Genomic DNA, 26,469 nt, shown 5'->3' with positions numbered 1-26,469 from the left:
ATACAATTGTTTCTTTTTAAAACAGATTTTCCAAAACTACACATTCAGTCCACTGAAATACATGTCAAAATGACAAACATTATTATTGAGCAGGATTTTAGAAATTGTATTATGACAACAATAACATTTTTTATTTATGACGATTAATTTATGAAATACTTTGGTAGGATTTCTATCTTAAAAGATATAATATACTTAAATAATTATAATAAATTAATGATAAATATTTTTGCTGGTCAAAAAGGAGACCATATTCACCATTTAGAGAGAGGGGGATGTTGTAAATTTAGGCTTAGTAATGTTGTAGTTGCTAAAAAATAAGTGTATTGGTTTTGCTCTCATTCTTAGTCATCCTAATTTGCCAGGTAGCCAAACCTATTTGGCTGGTTTAAAATACAACAATGGAATGATTTCTGATAAAGTGGAATCATTGTGATGAAAGACCAAAAAGTTCAGGCTAATTAGATGAGAATGGGACAGTGACAGATTGCACAATCATTGTAAGCACATACATTCCCCCCCCCCAATTTTGCAGGAGAGGAATCAGGAAATGTACTCTTTATCCTCAAAATATACCTTTCACGCTGAAAAGGGAATGGTTAAATTTTAGCACCGCACTATGGCAGAGCTCTAAGACATTACAATAATTGCAAAATGTCCCAGAGCTATGTCAGCTGGCAAATTCTGAGGCTCTTCCTTACTAAGCAGCCTGATTCCTTCCCAGTATTTGTGCAAATGCAGCAAATTTAATCTATCAAGTATCTGTTGTTTGAAAGGAAGAGTCACTCAGAATTTTCTGTAAAGAGGCAGAAATATATCCATGGCAATCAGATTTTCAAGAGTTTTTCCTCTTTTGAAATCAAATGCCCCCTCTTCTCCCCCACCTTTCCTGTTCCCCACCCTCTGGTGCATATGCTTCCTGCAGGGTGCGTTTCCCCCTCCCCTGATGTCCTGAGCCAACCTGGCCTCCAGGATGATTCCTGGAACTACAGTCAGTCACTTATTCTAGGCAACTATTCATGTGTCTGGCAGGTGGGGAATTATAAGCGGACAGTGAAGCGGATTGATGATGGATATCGGCTTTGCAATGATCTGATGAACTGTGTCCATGAACGGGCCAAGATTGAGAAGGCGTATGCTCAGCAGCTGGTTGATTGGGCCAAGAGGTGGAGGCAACTGATAGAAAAAGGTATTTCTAAGTCTTTCCTTATAATAGCGTAGAAGAGTAGGCTGGGAGGGAGCTTTTTCCAAGGCAAAAGGGGGAGAGAATTGCAATCTGCACAACTAGTTTTTTCCCCTTTTGGTTCAATCTGGACAATATGGGGGAGAGAGACCCCAAGAAGTTTTTTCTTCAGTTGTTTTCATTTACTTTAAAAGGAAAACGTGGCTGTTCATAAACTGCTGTTATCCTATATTTGAAGTTTCCTTAAAGGCAGTTTTGTGGGCCTTTCTAGACCATTACTTCTTAATTTTGACAGGTATTACTTCCAGATAAAAGTATATCCAGGATTATTGCAGTAAAAACCATTTAAATTTAAGAATAGTATGTAATGTATTTATTAAGCCATTCAATCAGAATGAGCCAGAGCACCACTAAAAGTTCACAAGTTTTATAAATATTGCCGTTCAATGAAATGCATGCTTATTAAGAAGCTAATCCAGTTCAGTGGAACTTCCTTGCACTAAATTGTATATATAATTATAATCTTCTTGTAAATATATTGTAGTACATATCCAATACCAGTGTGGTATCCTGTTCTACATGATGGAGGCATAACGAAAGGGAGCAGGGTTATAGGCATTTATTTTGTTCGGGCAGTTGTATGAGCAAACTGGTGTCTTCCAAGCTTTTGCACCTTGAACACCGATCAGATTTGACAGCATGATCGATGGCAAGGGGCTATGTATTTGTAATCCAAAACATCTGGAGGGCAGCAGGTTGCCAATGTTTAGCTTCATAAACAACAGGCTCTTGCAATTGCTTTGAGGACTGAGGAACTGAGTCTTGGGAGGAGTGAGTATTTAACCATCTGCCATTACCACTGCTTCAGTTTTCAAAGCAGCCATGATGTCGTTCATTAAAAAAAAAAACAACTCCCTGAAGATTTGATCTTCCACTTCATGACTTTTAGAGTGGCTCCCATGATTACTGATTTAAATATCAGTATGAGTAGATAGGAGTCATGTAAAGTCATGTAAAGTCAAGGATAATTAGAACTATAGAAAAAACAATTACTACCAACCTGCCTTCCATTGAGGACCTGTATACTGCACGAGTCAAAAAGAGGGCTGTGAAAATATTTACAGACCCCTCGCATCCTGGACATAAACTGTTTCAACTCCTACCCTCAAAACGACGCTATAGAGCACTGCACACCAGAACAACTAGACACAAGAACATTTTTTTCTGGAACGTCATCACTCTGCTAAAAAAATAATTCCCTTAACACTGTCAAAATAGTTACTAAGTCTGCATTACTATTAATTTTCTCATCATTCCTATCACCCATCTCCTCCCACGTATGACTCTAATCTTGTTGCTGGTATCCTTAAGATTTATATTGACTGTTTCCCTATGACTATCATTAAGTGTTGTACCTTATGATTCTTGACAAATGTATCTTTTCTTTTATGTACACTGAGAGCGTATGCACCAAGACAAATTCCTTGTGTGTCCAATCACACTTGGCCAATAAAGAATTCTATTCTATTCTATTCTATTCTATTCTATTCTATTCTATTCTATTCTATTCTATTCTATTCTATTCTATTCTATTCTATTCTATTCTATTCTATTCTATTCTATTCTGACTGGATCTTTTACGATCACAAACAATAATCACAAAGTCTGCAGCTAGGGTGTCTGAGAGGCTCTGAGAGTCTCCCTGAGGCCTCATCACTGTGGGCTTCTCAGGTCTCTGAACAATTCATTTGCTAATAAAATAGAACCGTCTCTCAACTTTTGAGTACATTATAGGAGCATTCAGTCTGTACAGAAAAAATGGGCTGTTATTTCAGGATGCTGAGCCAATATCCCATCCTTACTGATGATATTTTTGCACAGGTCCCCAGTATGGCAGTTTGGAAAAAGCATGGATGGCTATAATGACAGAGGCAGACAAAGTCAGTGAGCTACACCAAGAAGTTAAGAATAGCCTACTGAATGATGATTTTGAAAAGGTGAAGAACTGGCAGAAGGATGCTTTCCACAAACAGATCATAGGAGGCTTCAAGGAGGTCAAGGAAGCAGAAGATGGTTTTCGGAAAGCACAGAAACCCTGGGCCAAGAAGATGAAGGAGGTAGGAAGGAGTGGACAACTTTCCCAACCTGATATTTTCCAGTTATATTGAGACGAAAACTTCCCATTGCCAGACTGACTGGGATTTTGGGAGCTGCAATGCCAGTTTGTTTGCAGAACCCTATGCATTTGGGCAGGGGCCAAATTAGCACAGGACCAAAACATGTCTGTTGATTTTTAAGATAACCAAGGCAGGATAATATGACAACACTAGATGCCACATGGAAAGGAAACATCAGTGTTGGGCCATGATCTATAGAACCCTTTCTTTGTGGTTTAGATTAGCTTTCAATTTTTTTCAGTTTGCAGAACCTAACAGTAAAGAAAAAACAGGATTTCCTGGAATTTCTGGCCAAAAGGCAAAGTTCTAGTTTAGTGTTTCGTATCCTTGATCATTGAAGTCCATGCAGTTTATAGTTTATAGAAAATTGGCTGCATTCAATTGAACCTTATTCCCTACCCTCCAGTCTTTCATAGAGCCCCATCAACCTCTTGAACAACCATAGGACCTCATGGAACACATCCATGAAAACTGTGCGTTAGATTACACCCTTAGATACTATATGAAGTAATACCAGTGCTCTATATGCAAATGAAAACTGATAAAAGCTCTCTCAAGTTGAGCTCAGTACTTTAAAAGTAAAGTAAAAGGTGTTTTTTTAAAAACTAATCTATAGCTCTGGAATTCTTAGTGATTCCCCCATCCAAGTATAAATTAAGGCCAAACTTAATTAGCTTCTGAGATCAGCCAGTGGTGACTGGCTGCTGTCTCTTGCTGAGGTGATATCCCTACAGAAGTAATATTTATCACTATCTATGAACTGCATGGTTCAGTTCATGGTTATAAACTACAAGTTTTAACTTCTCAACTTCTACAAATTTTTAAATCCAGAACTTTCATAGTTGCTAAGAAAACTTTGAAATATAGTATGTCAATAAATTAAAGCAGGCAAACTAGGTCATGTACTTTATTCAGTTTATGGTGATAGCAAGTTAGGATTCCTCATTTCATAATACAGTTATTCTTAAAATATTTTATTTATTTGGTACCCTCCAAATGATTTGGTCTGCAATTCCCATAATCTCCAGCGAAGATCACCTCAGGTCATAGATTTAATTAAGGAAACTTTTTTTTATTTTTTTTATTTTTTATTTTTTAAATTTATATACCGCCCTTCTCCCTGAGGACTCAGGGCGGTGTACAGCCAGAATTAAAAAATATGAAATACAAATAATAAAAGCAATTAAAATATATATAAATTTGGCCCAAAATTAAAAATACAAACCAATTAAAACATTTAAAATTTCTTCTTAAGCCAGCCCGGCTTGCTGGAAAAAGTGGGTTTTAAGGGCACGGCGGAAGGCGCTAAGGTCTTGGATTCTCCTTATCTCTGGGGGCAACTGATTCCAGAGGGTAGGTGCCCCCACAGAGAAGGCCCTCCCCCTGGGGGTCACCAGCCTGCATTGATTGGCTGATGGCAGCCTGAGGAGGCCCTCTCTGTGGGAGCGCACGGGACGATGGGAGGTCGTTGGTAGCAGCAGGCGGTCTCGAAGATAGCTAGGCCCGATGCCATGGAGTGCTTTAAAGATGATAACCAGCACCTTGAAGTGCACCCGGAAGACCACTGGGAGCCAGTGCAGCTCACGCAGGAGCGGTGTTACATGGGAGCGCCATGCTGCTCCCATCACTACCCGCACTGCTGCATTCTGGACCAGTTGGAGCCTCCGGGTGCTCTTCAAGGGGAGCCCCATGTAGAGAGCGTTGCAGTAGTCAAGGCGAGAGGTGACGAAGGCATGAGTGACTGTGCACAGGGAATCCCGATCAAGAAAGGGCCGCAACTGGCGAATCAGGCAAACCTGACAAAAGGTCCCCCTGGTTACAGCTGTCAGATGTTCCTCCAAGGACAGCTGTCTATCCAGGAGGACTCCCAGATTGCGAGCCCCTTCTGTGGGGGACAAAGACTCTCCCCCAATAGTCAGTGATGGAGTCAACTGACTATATCGGGATGCCGGGAGCCACAGCCACTCAGTCTTGGAAGGGTTGAGCTTGAGCCTGTTCCTCCCCATCCAGATCTGCACAGCCTCCAGGCACTGGGACATCACTTCAAGGGCATCATTGGGGTGGCCTGGGGTGGAGATGTACAGCTGGGTGTCATCAGCGTACTGGTGGTATCTCACCCCAAAGCCACGGATGATCTCGCCCAGCGGCTTTACATAAATGTTGAACAGAAGGGGCGAGAGGACCGATCCCTGCGGCACTCCACAGATAAGAGGCCTCGAGGTCGACCTCTGCCCCCCTGCCAACACAAACTGCGACCAGTCGGAGAGAAAGGAGGAGAACCACCGCAACACGGTGCCTCCCACCCCCAACTCTTCCAGCCGGTGCAGCATGATACCATTTTCGATGGTATCAAAAGCCGCTGAGAGATCTAACAGGACCAGAACAGAGGAGCAACCCCTGTCCCGAGCCCTCCAGAGATCATCAACCAACGCGACCAATGCCGTTTCCGTGCTGTGCCCAGACCTGAAACCCGACTGGAACGGATCTAGATAAGAATTTGAGACTTTCTATTGGGAAGGGGTTGCCTGTTGGATGCCAGAACATTAATTATTATCTCTATGCAGAAGATTCATGAGTGGCAAGGATTTGATAACTTAAGATGACCCTCTGAAATAATTTGTTTGGGTTCTTTCTCTTGTCTCTCAAACCAGCTGGAAACAGCCAAGAAAGTATATCACTTGGCATGCAAAGAGGAAAAACTCGCTATGACCCGGGAAGCTAATAGCAAAGCTGAGCAATCTATTACTCCAGACCAGCAGAAGAAGCTTCAAGACAAAGTGGAAAAATGCAAGCAAGATGTACAAAAGGTAGGAAGGACGTCTACCGAAATAACTCTGAAAGTGAATGCACATCCTTTTATATGAACAAGCAGCAGTCCAGCCCAGTCTTCTATTTATACAATCATTGTCACATGAAGAAATATATAATTGCACAGAGGAAAAAGAATCATCTTCGTGTTTAGATATAGATGGAGATGTAAGCATACATATCAAATGTATATATTTCTGTCGGCAGACAAGACATATTGATCACCTCAGAAAGTACAATTCATACTTTAAAATTGTTGCAATTGTTTATTTTTGTGTATTATGTAAGGTCCAATAATTACTTTCCGTATCCGCTGCTATTCCTTCATTTTTGAATCTGAAGCAGAAAACCTATCCAAAGTCTATTCAGTGACACTGTCACAAGTTCACACATGGTGACTGTATTTTCTAAATTCAGAATTAACTTGGAACTTTGTTTCTTATTTGTATAACAAGTTCCAGGAACAATATTAAAACATGCTTCCAATAGAGGTGGCTGCAGCTGACATTAATTGCATCTGAGATTAATCTTATTTCAGTGCTGATATGGAATAAACTCAGAATTGAAATCCTTATGCAAGTTTATTTGGGATTATGCCCTATTTTATTTATTGCTTCTATGGATAATCTATAAATAATGTCAATCAATGTTATATTTAAAAGAGCAAAATTATACATGCCTACCTACCCAGAAAATCTTACATGGCTAGGATTGAGCAATGGCCTTAATCAGGAAAACCTAACTGTATCCCTTTGTTTCCTAAACAGGCTCTGGAGAAATATGAGAAGATTGTGGAGGAGGTGAATAAGGGCACTCCACAGTACATGGAGAGCATGGAGCAGGTCTTTGACCAATGCCAGCAGTTTGAAGAGAAGAGGCTTAATTTCCTGAAAGAGGTGCTGTTAGATATCAAGCGACACCTGAACCTGGCAGAGAACAGCAGGTAGATTGATGATGATGATGATGATGATGATGATGATGATGATGATGATGATGATGATGATGATTATTATTATTATTATTATTATTATTATTATTGTTATTATTATTATTATTATTATGGTTTGTCGCACAGTTAGCCAGATTTCCAGACTGGATTTGGAATTTTTATCCACCTCTCGAGTCCTTCCTAAGGAGCTTGGATAGGGAGATGTGGATGTTTCATGGTGTTAAAAGTCTTGTCGCAGGATGGAATCTGTTCCAAGCAAAGCTGCTTTTTGCAATTGACTGATGGTGAATTTGTCAATGCTGATGATGTTCAAATGGTGCTCCAGTTGTTTTGGGATTGCACCCAAGGTGCCTATTACTATTGGTACTACCTTTGCTTCCTTTTGCCATAGTCATTCTATTTCTATTTGCAAGTCTTTGTATTATTATTGTTGTTGTTGTTATTGTTATTCTGCTTTTTATAAAAACATAAAAACTGAAGCAGCCAAGTAAGAAATCTCTCTGGTGATTTGTGTAATACAGATGTTCCTTTTCTGGGCACTTGGTGCCATTCTGAAGTTCTGTTTGCTTTCCCTTCAATTTAGTAATGTCTATATGAGAGCTGTTTGTATGCACTTTAACATCACTTGCTAAATATGGGGGAAATTGTCCTCAAAGTGATGCAAGACAATCCCATTTATCTTGGCTCCTCTAAATAAGATAGTGTGCATAGGTTTGGCTTCCATCTCAGTTTACGATATAATTTGATAAAGAAATCAAGGTTTTCTTGTGTTGGAGGATTTCAAGAAGGAGATAGAATGCCAACCATTAGAAATATTTTAGCTCTGGATTTTCTGCATTGGCAGAAAATTAGATTAAGATTCCACTCCAACTAGAATTCTGTGATAGACACAGGTAGGAAAAATGACTAGTGTTATAAACTAGATTATCTTTACTTTGCATCTTTCTGCTAAAAATGAAGTGGCCCATGAAAATATCTCTCTCAGTTTAGATTAACCATATTCTGGAATACTAGGACCCAGCAAATGAAACCTAGATTACAATATTGGTCTTAAGCAGTCCCAAAAGTTGCAAAAGAATTAAAAAATGAAGATTATATCAATTCAGATTGGATGTGGAATATGTAAAGCTTCGTACTGAGAAGAAAATACCACTTCTAGTAGAAATCTAGCATAGTCATTTTTTACATGAAGAGGCTTAACATAAACCACTTTTTTGTTTGTTTTTTATAGTAATTTGTAAAAGATTATAATTATAATAGTAGCAACTAAAAAAAATAAAAACATTAAAAGGTGCAAAAAAAGAAAAATAGAAAATGAAAAAGTAATATAGAAAAGAAAAAAAGAAATATATACAGAAGTGACTTTCCACCTTCATCACAAGTATAAGCGATTTTAGTAATTTATCACTTCCACTTAAAATACAACAAATATATTTTCTTCCCATATCCCATATCTATAAACAAATCCATAAAGCATTATAATTTCAGTCCTGGTGTCAGCAAATATTTATTAAAGGCCAGAAATAATAACATATCTATTTTAACCTTAATCAATAGATTAACTTTATAGTCCACCCTTTTACTTCTAACAATCTTAATCTTTATTGCATTCAAATAGTTTTGTAAACCTTGATTTTATTTAAACCTTGTCCTTTCTCATAAGATCCTTCAAAACTTTAATAATCTTCTTTTGTAAATACAGGATAGGAAAATTATTCAGGTCACTCTCTTGGTTTATTGTTTGCCTTTGAGTTATTAAAACTGGTTTCTTTTGTATATCTAGTGTAAGATCTTTTTCCTTGTTTCTTGTAGCCTGTTATTCTTTCAACTCAGTCTCAGTCTTGTCAGGTAAAACTTGACCATGACATCTGTCATACAGAGTCTATCCATAGAGGCAGATATCTTTGTTGACACTATTAATATTAACTTCGGAGTCCATTTTACAGAAATATCCTTCAGTATGTCCAATGTTAGAATATTTTGCTCCGTTCTGTAATTATTATTATAAATTATTACTTTAACTGTAATTTTTAATTTATTTATTTATTTATTTATTTATTTATTTATTTATTTATTCATTCATTCGATTTATATGACGCCCTTGTCCGGAGACTCAAGACGTCTTACAATGTGTTAAGCAATAGCCTTCATACTTTTGTATATACCTGCTTAGTAGGGCTTTCGCCCCCCCACCCCCCAAGCAGTATTCTTTTTTTTTATACAAAGTCAGCTTATTGCCCCCACAATCCGGGTCCTCATTTTACTTACCTCGAAAGGATGGAAGGCTGAGTCAACCTTGACTCAACTAGTTTGCTCTAGTGTCTAATTTTTAAAAACTTTCCTTAATATGTCCTTTAATTCAAAACAAAAACATTTTCCCATGGGAAGGGTTCTTTATCATTAATTCCAAAATTTAATTTAAAATTTATCTGGACCCTTAATCCATTTGTAACTTTCTAAAATCAAAACCTTAATAACCTTTTTGATGTTTTTTCACTTCCCCAATTAAGTTAATAACAGAATAACAGAGTTGGAAGGAAACTTTGAGATCTTCTAGCCCATGGGTGGCAAACTCAATTGCGTCATGGGCCGGATTGTGATGTATCCAGCCCAGGGGTGAATTGCTCCCGGTTTGGACTGGATTGCCCGATCTGGTAGCGATGGCAGCGGGTAGTTCAGAGAACCTGTAGCAAAAATCTCTGCCCCCCCCATGCCCAGTTGAGCCGCACGATCATCAGAGGCTTTTTTTTTACTTTTAAAAGCATTTTTTCTACAACCTCTTCGGCCGAAAAAATGCTTTTAAAAGTAAAAAAAAAAAGCCTTTGATAATCATGCGGCTCAATTGGGATCATCAGAGGCTTTTAAAAGCATTTTTTCTGCAACCTCTTCGGCCGAAGAGGTTGTAGAAAAAAAATGCTTTTAAAAGCCTCTGACCATCCCAGCTGAGTTGCCTGATCATCAGAGGCTTTTAAAAGCATTTTTTTCTGCAACCTCTTCGGCCAGAGATTGTAGAAAAAAAATGCTTTTAAAAGTAAAAAAAAAAAAAGTTGGCCACGCCCACCCAGTCACATTTCCCTCCCCCCCAAGCCACACTCACAGAACTGGTAGTAACAAATTTTAGATTTCACCCCTGATCCAGCCCGCAGGCCGCCAATTTGACAGGCCTGTTCTAGTCCAACCTGCTGCTCAAGCAGGAAGCCCTGTACCATTTTAGACAAATGGTTGTCCAAACCCTTCTTAAAAATCTCCAGTGTTGGAGCACCCCTAATGTCTAAGGCAACTCATTCCATTGATTAATTGTTCTAACTGTCAGGAAATTTCTCCTTAATAATTCTTTTTAAACTTGTAGTTAATTTTTTCTTTCACTAAGGATTGAAAGAAACTCACCTAGTGCTGTCAAACTTGTCAATTCAAAGATTTCTAATAGCTGAAAAGTAGTTAACAAGCAATTTTTGTAAGTGTTTAGAAAAGGAAGTGTGCTAAATTAGTATCCTTTTAAAGATGCCAACTATGAGCAAGTTTTGAGCAAGGTTTATTTATTAATCAAATTTACGTGGCTGCTCACTTCATGGAAAATGACTTAAGAGCTGATGGATATTCCCCGACCTCTACACCTATCAGACACCACCACTATTTTACGGTCTCCTCCTGAGGAGCAACCGTCTGGAATATTTGTGGGTGATCTCAAATCCTTTCCTCTTCTGGAGAGGTTTAAAGAGCTGGTCTGCTCACCAGCTATTCATTCTTTACTGAATGCAGTTTTGCTGAATTTTGCAACACCCCACTCCAAACCTTTTTTCCTAATCAAAATCCCACCCACCCCATTCGGGAAGAAACTGAGTCATCTAATTCAGGGACTTTTAACAAAGGTCTTTTCCTGAACTACTTTTGTTTGGATTGTGGCTGATACAACCAAGCCAGCTTTGAACAGTTACTCCATCTTCTCTATAATCTAATGTCTATGTGAGGTGGAAGGGAATAATAGTCTCCCATAATAAAATATGGGAGCCACAGAAGTGGAAGTTGATTTTGTTAGCAGCTCTGTAAAACTTCATGAATGAAACAAAGTTATTCCCATTCAAAGTCTGGTCTCGAAGCATCTTTAAAATAAGAAACTGCAATGTTGGGCACATTCAGTGTGTTGCTAGCACCCCCTTGAGCTTTATTAGAACAAGTTGAGTGATCAGTTTTCCTTTTTTTTAATGAAGATTCTACAGATATTTTTGGACTCTGTCTTCTATCATCTGAGATGCTTTTGTGATACACTCTGGAATCAAACAAAATGTAAGGGGTACTGTCATAAATTAGATACATACAGACTATTTGTCTCACAATCTCGTTATTGTCTGCCGTGCGGGATAAAGCTTTTAAATATTCCAGAAATATTTTCTAATCTTAAGTAGAACTTTTTCCATGCCAAACCATTTGCAGAACCATCAACATTTTCTGCCCTTTCCTCATTTCTCTTGGAAAAAAGTGCTGGGAGAAATAATGGAAGAAGATAGAAGGGTGATATCTTCTGGAACCCATATAAAATTTGTTCATAGAAAGTAAATGGGATTTAAATGTGGTAGAATGAATGGCAAAAAATAAAAATATAATTCACTAAAATCCTATGAATATGGCAAGGTGATTATGCCATAATATTCTCATTTAAAGGTTGTCTACTTGCTCTGCCCTCAAGCTTCTTTGTCTAATGTGTCGAATGATGGTTTCTTACTTCAATCCTGTATTTATTACTTTATCTATTTGTAATATGCAGCTATTCTAAAGTCTACCGTGAGCTGGAGCAGACCATTCGTATGGCCGATGCACAAGAAGACCTTCGGTGGTTCCGCAACACCTGTGGCCCCGGGATGCCTATGAACTGGCCTCAATTAGAAGTAAGAAGCTGTTGCAGGATGATGCCTCCAAGGATGGCTGCACTGCCAAGCTGTAGGTTATAGATCCATGGCTATTAATCATGATGGCTATATGGAGCTTCATAGGTTGAGGGAGCCATGGTCCATGTGCCTAGAAAAACTAGGACATAAAGACCTTAGCCTCTCCTGATGCTGCTCCCTGCAATGGAATTGTGCCTCTCTGAACACTGAAGAGACTTCAGAATAGCTTCTATGTCCTACTTTTGGTTTTACCAGAACCACATGGTAAACCACTGCAAGAAGTAGAATGTCTTTATTGTGTTCTTAAGACTGGAGCTGAGTCATGGTACAGTTGAAGCATTGGAAACAGAGGCTTTGAGATTAGGTTTTTTTTTTCATCTGCAGGAATGGAATCCAGATGCAACACAAACAATAAACCGAAGAGAGAAACCAAAAAAGAATGAGGGAGGTAACACACCCAATGCCAGTGGAGGTGGGGAAGCAACAGCACAGGGAGGAGATCGTGGCAGGTAAACGTATGAGATGTTTCCAGTATGAGCCTGTCAAAATATCCTGTTTCCCGCAAAATAAGACCTCCCTGGATAATAAGCCAAATCGGGCTTTTGAATGCATGCACTAAAATAACACCCCCCCAAAAAAGCCCTCCCCGAAAATATTAAAACGTGTGGGCAGCCGGTCACTGCCATTTCCTCTGTTAGGTTAGGGTTAGGGAGAGAGAGCTGGAAATCAGGTAAGACAGCAAGAGGAGCCCCGTCTTGCTCCACATGCCCCAAAATAATAAGACCTCCCCAAAAATAAGGCTGAGTGCTTATTTTGGGATTCAAAAAAAATTAGCCAGGGTCTTATTTTCAGGGAAACACAGTAGAATGTTTAGAATAGTCTTGGGTATCATGCACCATGGTCTCACTATCTCCAGTTGTCCCACAGAGTTAGATGTATCAGATATTTATGCAGTAATATCATTTCTTATGATGCTCTGTTCCATTACCAGTGTCAGCAGTTATGAACGTGGCCAAGCCTACACCACAGAGTGGTCAGATGATGAGGGTGGCAACACTTACAGCTCCAATGAAGCCAATGGCGGTGCCAATTCCTTTGAAGAAGAAACAACTGGGAAAAGTGTCCGTGTACGAGCTCTGTATGATTATGATGGACAAGAGCAGGATGAGCTGAGTTTCAAAGCAGGTATGCATTTGCAACTTTTTGAAATAGCCATGTCATTTGGGGGGATCATCTGACCTCTGCAAAATGCAGCAGCAGAAGAGGAGGGGAAGAGAAAGTAAGAAGGAAAGAAAAGAGAGAGGTGGTAGGGATGAGGAGAAAGATTGCTGTACAATAAAAAAGATGAAATGAAAGAAAGGCAACCCCGAACAAATATAAAGATATTAAGATAAAGAATGAATTGTTTAAAGAATAAAAAAGAACAAATATGAATAAATAGCAATAATTAGAATTTAAGGGCAAATGAAGATGTTGTTTATGTAAGTAAGCATAGAAATATTGAGACATGATAAAAAAGGGGGGAGGAGATTTTGGCAAAAACTGTAATTGAGTAAAATGTATTTGATTCATTGTATAAGATAAGATATGGTCAATTCTCTGTTCAAAAAAGATGTGGGTGAATGTGGGGGGGGGAGGGGACCAATAAAACTTGTTTTAAAAAAAACAAAACAAAATGCAGCAGTATAATCCAGAGCACTTTGCAGCCCTAAGAAAACTTTATATTTTGTTTTTATAAAAGTCTTTTGAAGTCACAGTATGAAGGTACACTATATTCTTTTCCCACTGATCATTTTCTGATACAAAATCACACACCCTCTTGTTTTTTCCCACATAGGTTTTACGTATATGTGACTCAACATCAAATACACAACAGAACAGTATAGGGAAACTCTGTTGGGAGATAGGATGAAATCAGTTAGAGAGGGGGTATCAGTTTGATAGTGTGCTCCCAATTTGTAATTTATCATTATTTTCCTAGGTGATGAATTAACCAAATTAGGTGAAGAAGACGAACAAGGGTGGTGCAAAGGACGTCTGGACAACGGGCAACTTGGTCTTTATCCAGCTAACTACGTGGAGTTTATCTAATTCTGTCAAGTTCTCCTTGTGCTGCCAGAATTCAACCCTCTCCAGTTCACCATCTGTCTATACCAGCCAAGTAGCCATCTTGCTCTACAGTCATTCACTCAGCACAGTTAGAGTTCCAAACATATTTTCCAATCAATCTTTTATTTTTTTAATTACATCTCTAAAAAGTATTTTGTGGTAGCTTTACTATTTTAGTTTCTTAAAGAAATGAGATATGAAAAGTCAACACTGTCACTGGAGGGCTTGTCTTGTAAGTGAAAGCCAATACTTCAAGGCTTTAAAGCAGGGGTGTCAAACTCGCGGCCCACAGGCTGGATGTGTCACATGCTGGTCCTGCCCCTGCCCAGTTTAGCAAAGGGGGTGGAAAGTCCTGATACATCACGTGACGCCGTTGTGACGCCACAAGTTTGACACCCCTGCTTTAAAGCCTAATCAATAAGGCTTCTGATTGGTTGGATTTTAATTATAAAATGTAGCTAAGAAACATTCCAAATGGCTTATTCTGTCTAACATTTAAGCTCTGGGGAAAATACAATTCACTCTCATTGAAAAAACCGAAACAAACAAAAATAAGGAGACAGAAAATATAGTTTCTTGTTTCTTATTTTTTCTCACCCCTCGATAGTATATTTCTTACCTATTTCTATTCTAAGAACAAAAGACAAGATATATTTGTTCTTTCCAAGAAGTCCTGATCAGCATCTTTTGCTGTAATAGTCTACATTGATCATCCAGCAATCATCCAAAACAACTGCAGTAACTGAAAGATATGGCATGTCTGGTATGTTATGAATTAAAAGATTTGTTCCATACCAATTTCCTCAATGCCACTAAAATATGTGGCTTGTTCTTCTTCTGAGTTTAGACGGGGTTGTTGAACCTGAGGAACACCCAGTAAAACTCAAGAGAACTGGCTTCTTTCTCTCACCTTCTTTTGAGGAATTGAACTGCATATCTAGGGACATGAGTGGATGTATCTCTTTTGAAATGCAAAGATTAATCAGAAAATTCTGTTATTTCCAGCCTGAGAACAGGACTTAAAAGGAGATGCAAAATTATGAAAACTAATTGCCATTTTTACACTTAAACAAATATTGCACCAGGAAAAGAAATGCACTGATTGTGAATTGGTATTTTTTTAAAAAAAAAAAACTGTTGAAGGAAACACCTATATGTTTTTGAGCAGTGGAAAATGAGTCTAATTAGGCACCTTTTTAATTTAAACACAAAGAGGCTTTATTAGAGAAATATGCAAGTGATATCAAGGTAACATCCTATCAAATGAGAATCAAGAGAACAGATGTGCGCGAGGACAAAAGCAGGCAAAAAGCAATTTGAGATTAGCAGTTTCGCAAACTAAGAGTTGAAGGAATAAACAGAGAGCACACAGAAAATTCCTACCTATTTTATTGCCCCTTGCAATTGTAGGTCATGAGATTTACAGAGCCAGTGCAGTTGAAGTCACTGTTCCAACACCCTTTTCACCAACTCATTCACCAAGCCACAACTTCCATCTACCTGTATCAATCTTTGGGCAAGGCTTTGTAGGTCATCTGCCACATCTCTTTTAATGGGCAGTATTTCAATTAGTCCCTTTTACTGTGTATCTTGTATATATTATACTCTATGTTTATGTGCTTCATTCTAATGCAGTCTTCCCCATTAGGAAGAACTGACAGTACCTATAGTTGTTATTATTGTCTTTGACTCATAATCTAAAGTCCTTTAATAGTTCAGTCTCTTGGCATGATTGTGCTTCTGATACATATCTGCTTATGGGGACAACAGAATAACAACTGCCCATCACATTTGAAGAACAGCTGCCCATTTAAGGATTTACAACCTGTTTTATGTTCTGCCAAGTCTTCCTTTCCTGGTCCCTCAAAACCAGATGACTGCTCAACATAGATGTCTTCCTTGATTTCTCCATGCAGAAGTGCAAACTTTACATCAAGGTGATGCATCTGCATATTCCCAGCTGTTGCTATACTGAGCAGTGTTTATATTGCAGTGTTATAGCAAAAGTCTTATCATAGTCTTCATCTGTTAGTCTTTTGAAATGACCAAAGTCAAGAAACAGAAGCAGCTGAGATTTGTTTATTGCAGTAAAGTAAAATAGCAGTATCTTGCAATCCTGTCAAAATCTCTCTCTACCATATTTTATGCCAGACAAAATCAAGATGAGGTTATTTTGAGTTATTTTCTCAGAATTGAGTAAACCTTTCTCCCCCTGCAGCAGTTCCCTGCTCTCTTCCCAACAGCAGATCTACATTTTTTTCACACCATATTTTTAAATATATCCCTTTGCCTTCTGGCTTTATAGCACTGGGCATCCATTTCTGCATTGCATTGGATCTTGAAAACCCATTTTCATCCCATTATTTTCTTTCCTTGCAGATCATTCAATGAGTTCCCAAGTATTCTTTTGAAATATTTTCATTTCCTTTTTTTGCAGGGTTTTTTCATTGTTTAGATTTGTTAGCAAACACTTACTCAATGTCTTTACAAGAACAAGACTCTTATATCTGTTCCTTTTTGGTTATGTAGGAAAATCTTCAGGGTGGAACTTTTTTGCTGGATCTCTCTGAACATCGCAGCTGCAAAGATTCAGTTTATGTTTCTGGATCTGATGTGCCATTGAATAATTAGCACATGGTGAAGACTTCCATTGAAACAAATGGATTAAGGTTGATTATCCTACTGTAAGGAGTATTCTTCAAGGTGTATTCTGAAAAATAAAATAAGTCATGCTGTATGTTTGTGTGGAGAGATCCAGGATTCTCTATCCCTGCAGTATTGCTAGTATCCAAGCAACATGCCTTCACCATATCTATTACCGAGTTTGGCCCTTTTTATTTTTGATTCATTGGTTTAGACTTTAAAAACCAAATACTCTAATATTATAATAGGCTGGCAAATATACCCTAGTTTGGGCTTCTTTCCATGCTACAGTTCATGGGGCATATCTATGGCCTTATTAGTAATGTGTTTTTGAGAGGAGGCAGTGGTAACTTCTTCCACTGCTTCCTGTCAAGACACACTCTGATAGAGAGATATTCTTTGAAGATGGGCTCCAGCACAAGTCTGAAAGCTCTGAAGACAAAATCCTTGGTCCCAGTGACTGACCCAGATTGGAACATTATCCTGGGACACATTATCTTTCATTCGTAACTTCTTCCATGCAGAAATTATTTGCCAGTCCGGGATCTTGCAGTATGAACTTCATTTCTCTTAGAGAGAAGTTTCCTCTTAGCCATGCCATGTGTTCTGGCATATAAAACATAATAATCTCATGTAATTCCTTGTTTCTTCAAGTACTTTTTTATGTTACCCACCATGTATTCACTCACATTATCTGTGTGTAGAACAAACAGCTTTTTGTCAAATTTGTTGCTTTCTAAAGAGACATAAACGTACCTTAAATTCTTTTCATAAACTGAGCAAGTAGCTAGTTATAAAGCTAAAGTAAATTGTTTATAAACATGAATAGGTATTTGTTTCTGCCTATTATCATTACTTTATTGACCTACAAATATTGTCTGGGCCAGTTCCAGCAACTGCCTCATCAATTTTACTTTCAGGGGCATTTCAACTGAGCTACATGTGGTTGCATTTTCAATCCTTTTGCTAAATACTGAAATTTCTGAAAAGCATCTGGATTCTTATATCTCTTTCTTCTGTGCCATAGGTTTAAACACTGCATCATTTGGCTGCTTTTGCCTATTTATTTCAAACAATGCATTTTCTGGGAGGGTGCCTTTCATCATTCTCCATTTTGAGACACACACACATGCACAAAAGTTGCCTTTAAATTTTACTTCACACTGTTCCTGTGTCATAGACTTTAATGAGAGCAGACTGGACTCCAAAACCAGTTGTACAGAAAAGCATGCAAATCTTATAATTAACTAAATAAATAAATGCAGGCCATACAACACACTTTGAATTGTAACACTAGTTTATTTTCCTTTACTTCTTACACTCAGAGTCTTGCAGGTGATAAATTATAGTTAAAATTTGCCCTGTCTGTCCTCTCATCAGCCATGACTCTCACACAGACTATAGTCTCCCACTTCCTGGAAGAAAGATTAAGATCAGAATAATTGACATTTCCAGCTTGCTACACATTTTTTGCCTCTAAACTTGTCTGGTCATTTCTGACATCTCATCCACATGCATATTTATAGCTCACCCTTCTCTGAGCTGCTTATTGCAGAGTCTTGCAAAAAGATCTTCATTTGAAATTACAGATCTTTTATCATTTATGAATAAAACTCAATATTTGAATCAGTTTTCTAGCTAAATCTTGTAGATAAACAACAGTAGGATCACTCATTGACAACTGAATCATTCCAGCTGCTCTTCCATTTTACAGCTTCCTGCAGTCTTTGATTGTACTCTGCATTCATGGGTTAGGATCCAGGATAAAGGCAGTCACTTGCTACTAGAGAAGTATTTTCATCAGGTTTTTTCATAGCTTGAAACATCCGTATCCTTACTCTGGAAGTCATCTGCTTTTCTTTCTAGTCTTTGTTATGGGTGCTCACAATGACTCACACTTCTATGACTTTCATTATATTTTTTGCTCACTGCTCTGGGCCCATAACCCTGATAGACAGAAGTGATTTGTTTAATCCTGGAGAATGGGGTGAATAAGTCTAGAGAAGCAGCTACTTTTAGTCAAGAATCAAAAGAATTGTGTAAAATAAAGGCAGGAAGGAAGGAACCTGAGATAAGCAACCTCACAGGTAAAGAATAGAGTTAAGAGGATAAACTGGGAACAGGGGGGGGGAAATCCCTAATTATCTACTAGGCAGGTTGTAACATAGTGAGAATCAGTGCAACTGAAATTGGCTAAGCATATGATATAGTACAGTGGAGAAAGAAGCAGTGCTGAGTGCCCTAAACTGAGATGGGAGAATGTATATCTTACATCATCTGGAGCAGGAGAACCCCTGTCTTATATAAGGCATGATAGAAGAAGAGTATAGCTGATAATGAGGTATGAAAGCATTGAAGATATTCATAAGCTGGCATGGGCTACTAATAGCAGTATTAGTATCAGACAAAGGTGCCTGAAAAGTAATGGGAAGAAGCCAGTTAGATTTTGGTGCACATATGCTATAAGCTAAAAATGTACATAACTTTTGAACAAAGTTCTAGAACAAGGAATGCTACCCCAAAACTAAGAAATAGCAGAAAAGTGTAGAATTTAGTAAAAAAATGTTTTTAAAATGAGGTTCTACATCCCCGTTCCCAGCAATATTGGCAAGCTCGCTTGGAAGAATTTTCCAATGGGGTCTTAAACAATATCCTATTTTAAAAATATAATTTAGAATGTTACCTAGCATCACTCAGTAATTCAGAAAATATGCTTGAGAATAGCAGATACCTGCTAAATTATCCTATTCCTAAATTTTAGATTGTAGAGATATCAGTGCATAGCTATCGATTATATAATTAAATGCAAAAACTCAGCCGTAAACAATCTGTGATAAAGGTGGAAGTGCTTAAATTTCTCTAAATTCAAAATTATTCCTTATATGAAGAGAGAGAAAGAGAGACTGAGACTGAGACAGACTGAGACTGAGACTTCCTTTCCAATACCTCAAATTTCAATCACAGGACAATCTATAACTGTACAGTAAAGAGTAAATAAAATTTGTATAGAACACAAAGCAAACTTCATCCTTCTGTTGAGCAACATACAATTACCAAAACATTGTGATGAGGAATTCTAACACTACTGCAATAATATTTGTAAATGGATTTTCTATTGCAGAAGGACCAATGCCTTGCTAAAAAAAAAATTGTTCTCAATTCCAAGTCAGCTACTAAGGGAAGTTATGGACTAAGGCAATAAGGAATATTCTAGATGACTCTAATTTGAAGTAATTAATTTCATCATATTCTATATCATGATGATAAATTCTTCTTCTTAAAGACAACATTACATAATGAATGCTAGTCTAAATTAACTAGTCCCACAAAATGGGGAACCAAAACTTACTGAATATGCATCTACCGTTAGCAGTATCAATCTAAGAATGGGAAAATTTCTGTTCAAAGAAAATACATACAAAAAGGATTTTGCCGTGAATTAAATCCTTTTGTTCACATAGTGATAAACAGAATATCAATTCTATTAAAAATCATTTCATCCAAATAGAAACAAAAGAGTTGTTGAGTGGTGCTATTTGTGGATTAAGAAACAGTTATTTAAAACCCAGGTGGCTCTTTTAATATTGAGTTAAAACTTATTTCAGTTTTGACCATTTGATCTCCTGGTTAGGTCTAATAAGATTCCAAATCTTGACTTTGATGAAGTAAGCTTTGAAAATATTTATGTATCCTAGAAAATCATATGTGAAAGCATTCCTTAAAAGCTATTTATTCTGAACTGCATTTATGCATCTAATCTTGTCAGGTTTTAGTGTTTTTTATTTACATGATTGGAGAAATAGACATTCTTTTTCTCCAGCCCCTTATATAAATGGTGCATATCACCTGTGTCCTGCACTGGATGGGTTTATCCAATCATTGGTTAATGAAATTTATATATTTTTTAATTATTACATTAATTGCTTTGTATAATCTTTCCTTTCACTTATCTACATCCTCACTCCATATTTCTATTTTCCAGGAAAACTTTTCAATGACTGGTTACAGGCTATAATACTTTTAGATTAGATTCATCCTTGTTAGAATACACAAGACTATGATTAATGTATGTTACAGTATTTAGTTTATGTTCCCTTTTTCATGTATCCCATCCCTAGGCCTTTCCTTGGATACTATTCGTCAGCCTCTGCTTCTTTATAAACATCTATTGTCCTGCTTCCTCTTGGTTTATTTTCTGAATTACTGGACCCAATGACCAGTGTTGCTCCTGAATAAGCCATGTGGCATACTGGATAATGTAAACAAGATATTAATGACCTCCAACTGTTTTGTTTTATTTTGTTAGATTAAGGTATTTTTGATGAATGCTGTTCTTTCAGCAGTACACCTGCTTTGCGTACATTGATAGTGTAATTTGAAAAAAGAGTTATATAGATATATATACATATATGTACGTATGCATACACACAGTAAAGAAGTATCTGTGTAAATGTGCATGTGTGTGTATATATATATATGCATACATATATGTATATATAATTATTGTGTATACAAAAATGACTGATCTATGTAAATGTATGAATTTTGATTCTTGTTTGAGTTTGTCTTCTTACCATCTCCTGATGTAGCTGTACGTTTACAAGCTGAGCTTTATCATTTGGTATGATCAGGCCACTGGAATCAATTGGGGGAAGGAGAACATGAGGATAAACCTACTATCTAGACCAGTGATGGCAAACCTTTTCAGCACTGAGTGCTGAAAAGGGAGCACACATGCACTCGTCTGGGTCGAAACCCAGAAGAGGAGCTGACCAGGGTGCGTGCGCGCCCCCGAAAGGGAACTTCTGGTTTTCAGCACGCACGCACACGCCAGCTAGTTTTCCAGGTTTCTGCCGCATATGCGTGCACAACAATCAGCTGGCCAGCGCACATGATCACACAGGAAAATGGAAGACCAGCTCTTCCAGTTTCTGGCACTGCCACACGCACAAAGGCTAGCTGATCATCGCATGCGCATGCACGCCAGAAACCCAGAAGAGGAACGGGCAATGCCACGCATGCCAGGCAACATGGCACCAAATGCCACTTTGGGCACACATGCCATAGGTTCGCCATCACGGATCTAGACTGTATCCAAGTAATGCGGAATTTTCTTCTTATAATTATTTTTGCTCAATCTTGAAATTCGAAAATCCAGTCCAGACTTGATACTCAGATGTGTCGAACAGTTGGTTTACATGGTTCACATTGTGACCAATTCAATTGTTGTTTTCCTCAGGGTATTTTCAGTGGACTCCAGTCTGGTATTAGGCATCATATCGTGTTATTGTGTATAGATGCACTGGATTGGGGGTCAGATGCTTGGTAGGATAAAAAAGAGAAAAGGTGCAGGTTGAAGAGAATTAAAATGAGAGGAAGCAGAATTTACCATAAGCCTTGCAACACAAAGGAAAAAATATCCCAGTGAAAGAATGCCATTGCCAATGCCATTGTACCACCAAAGTATCAAAGATGCCCCAAGAAAATCTACCTTCCTCGGCCAGAAAATAAACTGGAGAGTGTTGATATTCTTATGCTGCTCCTGGAATGGTACTTTTCTTCATTTTTAGACTGTCCATGGTAGGTAGATGGGAAGGTACAGGACCACAAGCATGTATGTATGTACATTATGTGGATGTGTGTATATGGAGGCAGGCTTCTGAAGACACTTCTGTGATATGCTGCTTGCTCAATGATTGATTGAGAGCTTCTAGTAAACTTGTAACAAGTCAATCCAGGTCCTTTGCAGGGTTGTTGTTATGTTGGGGTGAAGACCCTAACCCTTAGAGCACATGTAGCTTTTGCCACCAGCCCCCATACCATTATGCAATTTCTTAATAGAAACACAGTTTCCATCACTTAACATTTGTGGCTTAAACTGTGGATTTTTGGTGATGTGATTCCCCTTTTTTGTCCCAATAAGGGACAAAATGCACTAAGATTTGTTTCCATCCCCCCCCCCCCGAATTTTTCAACTCTACCCAAGTCTGCATTTATTTGTCCCATCCATTTCAGTGACCTCAACATGTTACTGGCCATAGTCTTAAATGTTCTTGCAGGTCAGAGGTTATATGAAAAAAAATCAAATTATCCCCCAGAAAAGTTTGTTTTACCCCTTCATAAAACAAGTGTCTTGTATTATGCATAATGGCTACCATAATGGAAATGTTTACAGGAATCTGTGGTATGTATTCACTATGTGACTCCAGGTCTATGAGATAAATGCCAGGCCCAAGAAGAGATTGTGGGTTTTGGTTGATTAAAGCCTACTAGATTTAGAGAGGAGCACTTCAAGTTAGAAGAACGTGTTACTGTCAACAAAGCTACATATTAGGACAGTGTTTCTCAATTTCAGCAACTTTAAGTATTTGCATTTCAACTCCCCAAATTTTGCAGCCAAAATGCTGGGGAGTTGAAATCCACACATCTTAAAAGTTGTTGAGATTGAGAATACTGTATTAGGAGATGGAGAGTAACATTCTGTGTCATGCCAGTCTGCCTCTTCTTCCATAAAGAGCAAAAACTATACTTAAAAAAAAAACGACAATAAAAGGATTATTTTATTCATGCATAGTGTGTCTTGCCTTGTTACTTTTTTGGGAAAGGATCAACTTTCATTATGTCATTGTCAAGAGACAACAGAGAATTGTGCTCCTATACTTGTTCCACTGTGTAGAAGTGGGAATTTTTACATATATAGATGGATACTCCACATTTAATATACAGGAAAATGTTTGCCCAAATTCCCAATTTCATGTAGCTATTAAAAATTACAGGAAACTTCAACTGCCTCTTGTTATTCTACTTTGAGAAAGCAGGCAAAATGTATGCTAACTCATTTTTACTTGGGGGGGGAAGGGAGGAAAGAGTTTATATTTATGGTTGCTATTGTTATTTGAAAACATCTGAAGAAATTGGATGCAAATCAATGATTTGGTGCATGTCTCAGTGCCTTTGGTGCCAATCACATAGACTTATATATCGCTTCACAGAGCTTTACAGTCCTCTCTAAGCAATTTACCAAGTCAGCATATTGCCCCCAACATTCTGGCTCCTCATTTTACCTATCTCGAAAGGATGGAAGGCTGAGTCAACCTTGAGCCGGTCAGAATCTAACTGCTGGCAGTCGGCAGAGTTAGCCTGCAATACTGCATTCTAACCACTGTGTCACCATGACTCATCATTTCATTTACCCAAGTCTAAATCATTATTAACAAATATTCTATAGTTACATTTATGCATGCACACCCATTTCAAGAGATGGCATTATTTTCTTACAATGAAGCAATTTCAAGAGTTGTACTCCATTAACAAGCCCAGTAATAACTCTTAGTCCTCTATATATTCAACCAAAGCTTTATAAATGTCAAAGTCCTTATTGTTAAAGAAAATCTAGACAAAGGATACACATGTATTCTGGAAACATCTGCAATTTAGAAACAAGTATTCTGGCTGCCTCAGCCCCTATGAATTAAAAAAAAACCCTGGAAAATATAGTGCAAGTTGACTAGTAGTTTGAAAGACATCCATAGGTTTTCCTGCTAGGTTAACTCAAGCATAATAAAGTACCTGAATGTCTTTTGGCCATTATGTCTGAACTAATCTTCCAGAATGGCAATTATTCCCTACAAGTGTTTTCTTCTGTTGCATTATTGCCAGATAAGTAACTTCCAACTATGCAGTGCATCCCAAAGGTGCTTTTCTACCTTTGGAAGTTGAAGAAGTTTCTTGGATGAGAAGCAAAATGTCTTCAAGGAAAAACAAAGAATGTCCATTTTCCTTTCAAAAAAGCACCTTTGGGACAACCTTGACCTGAATGATTAAGAATCTCCATAGACATACAGTGCATCCATGGTCTCTATAGATCACACATGCATCCATGAAAACCTTACTAATATCAATCATTTTTCATCATCAAACTTTGGACCAGTCACTCTCGCTCACTCTACAGCGTTTTTGTGGGGTGGAAAGGAAGAAGAAGAAATATAGTGTGAGTTTGCCACCTTGAGTTATTTATAAAAATGATAAAGACAGAATATAAATGAATAAAATATTAATTACTTCAGCAGAAGAAAAGCCAAAAGATTAAGTTAGTTTTGATGTTTATTTCACTCTCTAGCAGCTAATTTGTTTGTCAGATATTTGTCTCCTATTATTCACAAACTGCTGCATGATTGATCTTGGGTTGTATGTTGCAGTTTATAAGGGGATTTGTGTATTTTTATTTTGCTTCCAAAGAGAAGTCTAAACAATCCTCCAAATATGTATTTATCATTAAAAAGAAAGAAAAAGTCTAAAATTGAGACCCGATTTAAGATAGACTAATAACTTTACAACAATCCTTCACTCTAAGCCAAGTATGAATACGTCCAAGAGCCAAGGTCAATGGAAGTTGCCCAGCATTTAGAGTGCCTTGTCTTCCCCACCTGCCCTCTCTATGGGAAGACAGAGATCAAAAATAGTTGCATAAATGCAACTGACTATTTCAGGTATAGGAGGCATAAACTAGCTTTAGATCTACTTGATCTTGAATAAGTGTAGGACAAACCAGATATGGATTTTTGTGTAAGCTCATACTGAAAAGAAAGATTATCAAAGAGGCATGGTGGCACAATGGTAAAAAAACACAATATTGCAGCTAACTCTATCCACAGTCTAGAATTCAATTCTGACTGGCTCAAAGTTGATTCAGACTTGCATCCTTCTGAAGTCTGTAAAATGAGGACTCGGGTTGTTGGGGTGAATATACTGACTGTAAATCACCTAGAAAGGGCTGCAAAGCACTATGAAGCGGTATGTAAATCTAAATGCTATTGCTAAATTCCTGAACTGTTTCTGCAACTTATGTTTATGATCGCCCCTTTTTCTAATCACAGTTTATATACATGGTGCTGAATCCTGATCTTGTAGGAAAAATTAAAGAGAATATTGCAAACTTGATGTACATTCTCACAGTTACAATCTTAGTCAGCATTCCTTTTATTAAAAACTAGTCCAGTGCTGAAAGAGGCAGATCAAGAATTATCTGAAAAAAAATAGGATGTGTAAAATTCTATTCACCCTCCAGGGATTCACATGCCATAATTCATCCCTACCTGCTTTGGGCTTCAGAATCAGCACTTGGAGAAAATGGCATTATTGTGGGACAATCATAGCCTGCCTCTATCTACAGTTACACTAAAAAATTGCAATTACATAAGCATAAGTATCTTTAAATTTTAATACCTTTTTCTGATTTAATAAAGAACCTGAATAGGTAGGGTATTCCAGTAAATAGCAGGGGGGGAGGAAGGGAAATTAAGACAAGATCATATCCAAGTGACAACTTCCAAAGTATTTCCACTAATGAAAGAGTTAAGCAACCTGGTATAGAAACATAATCCAATAATCTCTTTATCTTGGAGGGTTTTTTAAAAACCAAATCTACTCAGGCTTATTTTTCAGTAGACCTACATAGTTACATCTCAGTACTGAATCATGGCCTGAAACTAGACTTGAATGGGTCTAGATCAAGGGTCCCCAACCCCTGGGCTGCAGCCCACTACCCTTCAGAATTAAGCCGTAGGAGTGGGTGAGTACATATGCGCAGATCCATTTATGCAAGCAGTGGACCCAGGTGCCTTCCGCTTGTGTAAATGGAGCTGTGTGCATGTGTGTGCTCACCCACCACTTCCACGGCTCTGTTCCCAAGGGTTCAAGGCCGGTAGTGAGCTGCAG

The 26,469-nt window shown here is 37.9% G+C and overlaps 1 protein-coding gene across 5 annotated transcripts in view; it reads left to right on the top strand.

Moving 5' to 3' along the window:
- Nucleotides 1–23,321, top strand: part of PACSIN1 (protein kinase C and casein kinase substrate in neurons 1) — a 75,741-nt gene extending 52,420 nt beyond the window's left edge. For all 5 annotated transcript variants that reach the window (XM_034414625.3, XM_060689837.2, XM_034414627.3 and 2 more), the window contains exons 3-10: nt 1,033–1,189; nt 3,065–3,300; nt 6,012–6,167; nt 6,936–7,111; nt 11,880–12,000; nt 12,385–12,509; nt 12,992–13,185; nt 13,982–23,321. In XM_034414625.3, coding sequence (XP_034270516.1) covers nt 1,033–1,189; nt 3,065–3,300; nt 6,012–6,167; nt 6,936–7,111; nt 11,880–12,000; nt 12,385–12,509; nt 12,992–13,185; nt 13,982–14,091 — 1,275 coding nt within the window. In that variant the 3' untranslated portion in view covers nt 14,092–23,321. The remainder of the gene's footprint in view (nt 1–1,032; nt 1,190–3,064; nt 3,301–6,011; nt 6,168–6,935; nt 7,112–11,879; nt 12,001–12,384; nt 12,510–12,991; nt 13,186–13,981) is intronic.
- Nucleotides 23,322–26,469: the final 3,148 nt, after the last annotated feature.

The sequence above is a fragment of the Pantherophis guttatus genome, chromosome 3 (genome assembly GCF_059756535.1).
Source record: "Pantherophis guttatus breed Tessera chromosome 3, ASM5975653v1, whole genome shotgun sequence".
Taxonomy (NCBI): Eukaryota; Metazoa; Chordata; class Lepidosauria; order Squamata; family Colubridae; genus Pantherophis; species Pantherophis guttatus.
This window is presented reverse-complemented; position numbering and strand designations above follow the sequence as displayed.